Source organism: Pinus tabuliformis, chromosome 2_1 (assembly GCF_031772625.1).
Source record: "Pinus tabuliformis cultivar Carrire ecotype Pingquan chromosome 2_1, CPIR1, whole genome shotgun sequence".
NCBI classification, from domain to species: Eukaryota; Viridiplantae; Streptophyta; class Pinopsida; order Pinales; family Pinaceae; genus Pinus; species Pinus tabuliformis.
In genome coordinates this window covers 9,926,638-9,935,248 of record NC_142299.1, presented here as the reverse complement: position 1 = coordinate 9,935,248, position 8,611 = coordinate 9,926,638, and the positions used below count along the sequence as shown (strand labels likewise).

General features: G+C 37.3%; 1 protein-coding gene across 1 annotated transcript; it reads left to right on the top strand.

The window, feature by feature from the left end:
- Positions 1-937: 937 nt before the first annotated feature.
- On the top strand, positions 938-3,884 carry LOC149198432 (cysteine-rich receptor-like protein kinase 10). The gene is made up of 6 exons (XM_089400294.1): positions 938-1,817; positions 2,045-2,184; positions 2,272-2,482; positions 2,588-2,822; positions 2,996-3,146; positions 3,487-3,884. Exons 1-6 carry the CDS (start codon positions 938-940, stop codon positions 3,781-3,783), a joined length of 1,914 nt encoding a protein of 637 aa, XP_089256420.1. The 3' UTR covers positions 3,784-3,884.
- Positions 3,885-8,611: the final 4,727 nt, after the last annotated feature.

Genomic DNA, 8,611 nt, shown 5'->3' with positions numbered 1-8,611 from the left:
ACTTATTAACAACTTTATTTTTTTTCTATTTCTTTTAATCTTTAATAATATCAAACCTTGACTACAAGGTTTTTTTTCGTCGAACCCAACAAAAAAAGTCATAGACAACCCAAGAGTGCCATTTAATAAACTATTATCAAACCGTATTTAATTAATTTAGTCATAGTAATGACTATGACTTGTCACCAATTTTATGAATTGCCAGCACATAGGCCCTTCTTGAGGAAGCAGGACTGTGAGAATTCTCCCTATTTTATTGTATTTAACCACATGAACGACTCATGAATACAGGAAACCACGATTTCACTATTTTGAAGATTCTTTGGTATTCACACGAATATTTGAAGATTGTTTGGAAATGAATATTTGAATATTCATCACCTTTTTTTGACACAGTTGATTACCTTTCGGGAGATTTTGATAGAATTCTCAGATTTGAACATTTAATACAACTTTCTTTGTTTTTGTTTTGGCCGTGTAATTTCCCAATGTCTACCGACAACGAAGTCGTCGTCAGCCACATGAATAGATTAGTGAATACACACATTCCACGTACGCAAGAGATAAAGATTAGCGAAGGAGCTTGGAAAGTTCATGAGTGCGTTAAAAAGTATTTTCTCGATAACACGGAAGCAGGGGCGGCCGAGTTTGACCAGTGGCACTCAAACTCCACTACAGGTATACTTTCCATTCTATAGTTTCCAACGATTTATTTTGTTGATCTTACACGGTTTAATTATTATCATTTGACCTGCTTTCATTGACTCTGAGTAGCGTAGAATCTTTAAATGCATGGGAAACTTAAAAACATGGTCTATGCGTCTGTGTGCAGAGAAAATCAGAATTTCTAGCATCGTAGGTTCTCCATTCTCCATTGGCCATGACAATCCTCCACTCGACACTTCTCATGACCCAAGCTGTTCAACTATTCTATGGAATGGCACTTCTCTTGATGATAATTACTCTTCAGTCGCAGATTTGCAAGGCACTAAACTATGTTAACTGCGACCACAATTTTAACTATACAACAGACAGTAAGTACGAGAGAAATTTGAACAGTGTCGTGACTAGGCTTATTAAAGATTCGTCCCACACAGCGTTTAACACTTCTGAGAATGGCCAAGTATATGGCTTTGTGCAATGTCGGCGAGACACAACACCCGACCAGTGCTACAATTGTTCACAAGAAGCAAACACTACTCTTCGACAAAATTGTGGGAATGCAGGCGGCGGTTTAATCTGGTTTGAAGATGAAAACTGCTTTTTGCGTTATGAGAACTATAGTTTCTTCGGACAATTGGATACCATTGATGGATGGAATCTTTGTAATCCGAACAATGTCAAACCTAGTCCTGATGTTCTTATTAAGGCTGTTAACAGCTTATTCAACAAGTTGGTAGATGAAGCAACATCTGGATCTACATTATATGCTTCTGGAACAACAACAGACTCCTTGTCTCGAAGGATTTACGGTCTGGTCCAGTGCACCAGAGATATGTCGATAGACAACTGCACATCATGTTTGCAAAAAACAATCAACGATATTTCTACAGCTTGCAGTGGAAGCCAAGGAGCACGGGGTTATGAAATGTATAGTTTCTTTAATTCGATTTCGTCTCCACCTCCTAATAGCCCAGTTGCTGATACACCGCCGAATCAGACCACACCATCCAGTAATAGTACGCAGAACAACAAATCTTCAAACAATTTACCCATAATTTTGGGTGTTGCTGGCGGCTTGCTTCTGCTGTTATTGGTATGCGTGTTAACAACTAGGAGGAGACTGAAGTCTATCATATTTCGAAATCCTTCCGAAGGTATTTGCATGAAGGATCCCCCAAGTCTTTGTATCTCATTGTCAATATATCATACAGCTTTATTTGCTCTGTTAGACTATTGTTAAAGTTTGTTTTTTGAACACTGTTTTCACATATATTCTCTTCACGAAATCTAAGAAATGCTTGCGAGATCCAAGTTAAACAGATTCAATTTTTCTGCTTGCCCCTATATATTTATGATGAAGCTGTGTATTTTCGTTATATAGATCATGGCCAAGTCGAGGAAGACACACTAATCGGGCAGGATCGGCAAATTGCGTTTACCATGGAGGAACTGATAGCTGCTACGGAAAATTTTGATGATCAAAATAAACTTGGGGAAGGTGGATTTGGGGCCGTATACAAGGTAACGTTAATGAACTAGAAATCTTCTACTAGTTTATAGAATCTTAAATTATAGGCTACTCTCACCGCACCTGGCTGAATTTTTCAGGGAACTATTGAAGATGGAAAGGAAATAGCCGTGAAGAAGCTGTCCTTAAGATCTCTGCAAGGAAAGAGAGAATTTATGAATGAAGTTAAACTTGTGGCCAAAATTCAACATCGAAATCTGGTGATCCTATTAGGCTGTTGCGCAGAGGGATCGGAAAGGTTGCTTGTTTATGAATACTTACCCAATAAAAGCCTCGATAAAATCTTATTCGGTGAGTCACTTCATTTCTATTTTGTATCTGAAAAAATGCATTAATGTTCCAATATATTTATCTGGGTCATGATGATTAGTTAGCGTACTGCATCCATGGATACAGATCCAAACAAACGCAACCAGCTTGATTGGCAGAAACGCTACAACATTATAGTGGGAGTGGCTCGCGGGCTGCTCTATCTGCACGAGGATTCTCAACCGCGGATTATTCATCGGGACATTAAAGCAAGCAATATTTTGTTGGATGAAAATCTGAATCCTAAGATAGCAGACTTCGGCTTAGCAAGACTATTTCCTGAAGATGAGAGCCACGTCAGCACAACAGTTGCTGGAACTTAGTAAGATTATTACACATTGTCTAAAGCTATTAACAATTAGTGATGGAATACGATTTAACATTCGAGCATACAGGAATACGATTTCCTTTGCAAATAGTTTTCACTTGATCCTCACTCAATTCCTAAAATTTCTCTCACTACATAATCTTCGACTTTGTAATTTGGATATGCAGCGGGTATATGGCACCAGAGTATGCTATGCAGGGGCAATTATCTGTAAAAGCAGATGTCTATAGCTTTGGCGTTCTCCTCTTGGAACTTGTTACAGGAAGAAAAAACAGTGATAATAATCTGTCACTTGATATGCAGACGCTTTTAGAATGGGTGAGACATTCTGATATTGTTCTCATTTTATGTCCAACTGAGCTTATTTACCTTATCTAGGTTATGTAATTTTGTTCCAAAAGTCATTTTTCACTGGAATTGGGCCAGTATGTTTTTCAAAATATCTAATTATAAAAATGTTTAAATCAAAGATCCCAAAAATAATTACCCAAAATACCAAATTATTTTTCCCAAAGATACTGAAACTTAATAGCATGGGTTCATCTATAAACCGTTTAGAAGAGTGTGAATTTAGAAATTTCACTACTGATATATTTTGATACGATTTTTTAAGGTCGATAAAGTATCAAGATGACGATTTTTCGTGATTATTCTGCAGGCGTGGAGATTATACAAAGGAGGGAATATTGTGGATATGATTGATCCAGCCATCATTGGAACGTGCAACGTGGAGGAAGCATTGAGATGCATTCATATTGGACTTTTATGTGCACAAGCTGACTCATCACTTCGTCCATCGATGTCTCGAATCAATTTGATGCTTTCATATCATCTTGTAACATTACCGGATCCCACACAGCCTGGTTTTGTGAGATCTCACGTTTCACAATCTCCTGCACCTCACGCTCCTCCGTCAAACGCCGACGCTTCGATTACAGAGTTGGTACCCAGGTAACGCGCATCTTGCAATCTCTCGGCCTTAAAAATGGTACGTCTTTCAATGTCGTGAAATAAGTGGCTTCAGAGATACGGACGTGCATAATCTGTAATAATATTACTTTAGTATGCAATTGTAATAGTTAAGTGTGTGCGTTTTACCATAGTTAAGTGTGTGTGAGTGGGAGAGTGATTCTTGTCATTCTATCCACCCTACTTTCGTTATCTGAGTATGGCAAATTGTTGTTATATTTCTTATTCAATTTTACTTCTCAAATTATAATAATATTACTTTAATATACCACTGTAACAATTAATTGTGCAATTGTCAAAGCTTTTAGGAGTATAGTAGGAGTGGTTGTTGTTATCCTCTCCCCCGCACCTTGAGTGTGATAAATTATTGTCCTATTTATTTTCCAGTTTCAATTCTCAAGTTATGACATGTCTACTGCTTACTAGCTCCCTCGTGGCACTAGATTGCTTTCAAAATTACTGTAATGTTTCCTATGTAACTCAACATTACTGTAATGTTCGCTATGTAACTAAATTGCTTTCAAAATTACTCGATCTGCGATTCCTCAATAGCAGAGGCAGGAAGGTGTCCAAAAGAGCATTTACATATAAAATTAACAATAATGCAAACTTCAAATCAATCATGGCTTTTGGCACTTTCTACGGTTGAGATTTAGATTTATAACTTAATGCAATGCTGATTTGTCCTCTGGTTTGCTATCGTTATTCTGAATATTTATTCTTTATTGATAATGACATTGTGAATATTTATTCTTTATTGATAATGACATCGTGATTATGATATAGAATTTGAGTTAAATTAGTTTGGTTTTGATTGGTGTGTTATTTGTTAAAAAAATTATCAAAATTGATATAAAATTTAATATTTTAAAAATTGAAAATCTTTAAATTATTGATACACTTAAAATACTAGTTAGTGGGTGTGAAATAATTATAAAAGTATAGTGATGATTCTCACTGTGTAGATCCAGCAATAAAATATTAAATAGTTTTTAAGACATGCATTTTCATAATAACACATTAAATAACTTTTAAGTAAAGCTTTGTCATGATTGACCAATCCAAATTAAACAAGTGTCTCTACATATTTCTATCTAGTTGTTTCTTGCTGACCTACTTAGTTCAACCTTCCATCCAATCTCATTTGATGGGAAAAAGTTTTGGCTGTGTTTTTATTTTACTACTTAAAAGAATCATGATTGTTTCTTTAAAGTTTCAAAAGAAAGGCTCAGCCTTCCAATTTTCTTTTTTATGCATTTCCAAGGTTAATTATTGGGTTTGAGTCTTTCGTAGATGTTTTCCCCGCCTCTACAAGGGCTCCAACAGCTAAGGAATACGTCACCCTGTTGCCCTTCCACCCCTCAGTCTTGTCATACGTGCTCTGAGATTATATGTTCTCCTCAGTCTTGTCATACGTGCTCTAAGATTATATGTTTGTTGTTACCATTAGCTGTTCAGATAATCCAGATGTGGTATCTAAACTGATACAATGCCCACCAATTCATCTATTGTCCTTCTCTGGAACTGTAACTGATAGTGGCTTCTTCAGATGCTGGTAAAAGGCAGTGATTCCACCAAGGGTTTGTAATAAATTCTCTCAACGATCCTTTTTCAAAAGTCAGACTTGAACGATGGGGCTTCTTTGGACATCGAGAATGTTAAGCTGGTAAGGGCTGGTGATGAACATGAGTTGTCGAGCTTGAGGAATTTTATTTGGTATTAAGAAGTTTATTAAATTTGGTCTAGTGGTAGACCACCACTTTATCATGACTATTCTTAATCTATAAATATGGTTTTTTACAATACCATGGGTTAATATCATGGTTCATCAATACAACATGTCAAAAAAACCATAGCTCATTTCATATGACACAATTTTTAATTTTTATTGATGCATTCTTTTTATTCCTTTTAAGCAATTGTCCATTCTTTTTATTTTCCTTGTGCAACCAAAAGAAAAAGCACTAGAAACCAATTGATTATAGATTCCTAATGGAACAATGAATGATGACTCTTTGATATTAGACTCTTTGATATTAAGTAAAACTTTGTATTTGGATCACAAGTAATGAGAATTTGATATTAAGTAAAATTTTGTATTTGGATCACAACTTGTAGATTAGGTGATTACATTGAAATTTCTTCCGAGGTCAAAAATAACTATAACCTCATCAAGGCTATCATATACCATATACTTAGTGCTAACTTGCCTACTAGATGTTGGGTCTTTGGAGTTATACACTCTCCAAAAGATCAACAAGATTATACAAAACTTACAATACAAAGCAAAATTGATGCAAGTTCCACTAACTAAGTTGTGGAGTCTTCCTCTGCTACAAGAGGTACATTCAAATCTAATTTTATTACATTGCCTACACATTCCTCATCTAGATTGGAGGAGATATCAAGGGACAATGATTTAATTTATGTATGTAGATCCTTTAGTTGTCAGCGAAGACCATTTGTCTCACCCTCTAATTTCCTCTGCTGAGTTTTATCTTCCATTAGTAATTCCAAAGCTATCAAGACAACAAAAAAGACATGTTTCATTTTGGTATACATAAGTTCTTGGTTTGACTCTAATCTATCCATTTGTTGCTCCAATGATTCCATTATGTAATACCTTCATAGCAAATTCAAGTATCCCAATTTTCCTCCCATGTAAATTTACTACTAAGTGTTGAATTGTAAGCCACCCATGAAACACTAAGGGATGGTAAGCCCTTGATCTTCTCGTCACGTGAAGAAATTAGATCATTAAGACAAGAAAAAAACCACAACATCAAGGGTTCCTTAAAGTGCTGACACCGAGCAACAATTGTCAACAAAATTTCTGGTATCATCACTTCCCAAATTAAAAATTTACACCAACTCAGTGCCTACAAGACATACCTAACAAACCTTGCCTTTATTGCTTGAACAATGAAGAAATTTTGATTAACATGAAAATTTTATGAATTACCTTCCTAACATATGTGAGAGCTAATGCCTAGTTGGTGTTAAGAGCTCCCCACTAGCTTTGAGAGTACTATCATAGGATAACATCGATTTTGGAAAGTCAACAACTGAATTATGGACCTCCTTAATATGCTAATGGTTGAGAAATCAAGAAGGATGCATAGAGGCTCTTGTCCTAGCATTTTCTCCATATCCCCTAGAGTAACTAAACCTTCTTTACCTCCTCAAGACCACATCAATGTACTCCACTGTAACCATTGTTAATATATGTCATTTCCATAAAGAATACAAAGGATTGCATAGAAGATTTAATGCTTTCTCCACTGTAATATTCCTAAACTGCAATATTCCTCAAACCCTAGCAAAACTCCAACCAAATACGTGCAAATGATATAATAACCCAAAAGTGATAAAATAACAGTGGAACAACATATAATAATATAAACCAAAAATATAAGTAGATACACAAGAAATGCAGCGAGGAATGCTAAGCCATTTTATTATACTGAGTAATAAAATGATTACAAGAGGTGATTAGATAGATGGCACCTCGACTTGCACAAGGCAAGTGCAGAAATGCTCTCATAATGACAAGAATGGCCTCTCTGCGTGGATGTTGCTGCTGTGGTGTTGCTACTGCTAGAAAACAACTGATGATTTGGGGCTGCTCCCCTCCTCAAAAAAATCTGAAACTCTGGATTCGGGCTCTACTCAAGAAATCTAGAAAAACCCAGAAAGCTTTCCTGGAATGGCTGACCCCCAAAAAATAGCTTCTTAGGGTTCTGTGCAGTTCCTCAATGCCCTGCGCTGCCACTGAAGAAAACCCCCCTAACTCTGCCTAAAACACTACCTGAAACCCTGCCAAAAATCCTCCAATGAGACAAGAGTTGGACCCCTGCTCAATCTCCCAGCATAAATCCACCTGCAAACCCCATTCCAGCACTATAGTAAAAAAGAACTACGTCCCTCTCCAAGTGTTGTGTAGTCCTCCAAAAAGCTGATGAAACTACTGCTGAAATGCTGATAAAACTACTACTGAAATACCGATGGGAATACCTTTCCCGAGCAGGCACTCGAAGTCCCCCGGGGCTAAGGGTGAGATCTCCGAATGGAGACACTCAATGCACTAAACAGTGCTAAAGACTAGCTAAACAGCTAGCGTGCTCAGAAGTCGAAATGACTAGCTCAAAATGCACATAACTGAATGATCCAAAATGAGGGGGCTCCTCTCTATTTTATAGCCTCTGCCTCTCACAATCCCTAGGCTCACCTCCTCTTGCGTGATTCCCCTCTTACCATGTGTTCTTCCCTCTTGCGCAGTCCCTCCATGTGTTTGCGTGGGCCCCATTTTTGCATCCCCCTTTGGCCCCCTTGGCTCCTCCTTAAGTCACAACGTTGTACTACTAGGAAGTGAGTTTTTATTCTTAAAGTTAGTTATGTCCCCTGGCCTCACTTTTTATTTATAAATAACTATAGAAGGCAAAAATTGGGCAAAATCGAATATTCCAATTAGCCATGGCTAATTAGGAATATTACAGTCTCCCCCAGCAAAATGTTGCTTATCCTCAAGCAACTGAAGTGATGGATGCTGCAAGATCTTCTCACTCTCCCAAGTGGCATCCTCATCCAGCAAATTCTTCCACCTCACCAAGAATTCCCAGACCATCCTGCTCCGCAGCTGCCTCTCCCTGGTACCAATGATAGCCTCCGGCTACAATACCAAATGCCCCTCGTCATCCATGGGTGGTAGCTCATCTGTCACTGTCACCTGCTACCCCAATGCCTTTTTCAAGCATGATACATGGAAAATGTTATGAATCTTGCTGCCTTCGGGTAGCTCCAACTCATATGCAACC

What these genes read in the sequence shown, in the direction of transcription:
- LOC149198432 (XM_089400294.1), top strand. Translation starts at nt 938, where the DNA reads ATGGCACTTCTCTTGATGATAATTACTCTTCAGTCGCAGATTTGCAAG. An exon ending in ATTTCGAAATCCTTCCGAAG is followed by an intron (nt 1,818 to 2,044) that starts GTATTTGCATGA and finishes TTCGTTATATAG; the next exon opens with ATCATGGCCAAGTCGAGGAA. An exon ending in GATTTGGGGCCGTATACAAG is followed by an intron (nt 2,185 to 2,271) that starts GTAACGTTAATG and finishes TGAATTTTTCAG; the next exon opens with GGAACTATTGAAGATGGAAA.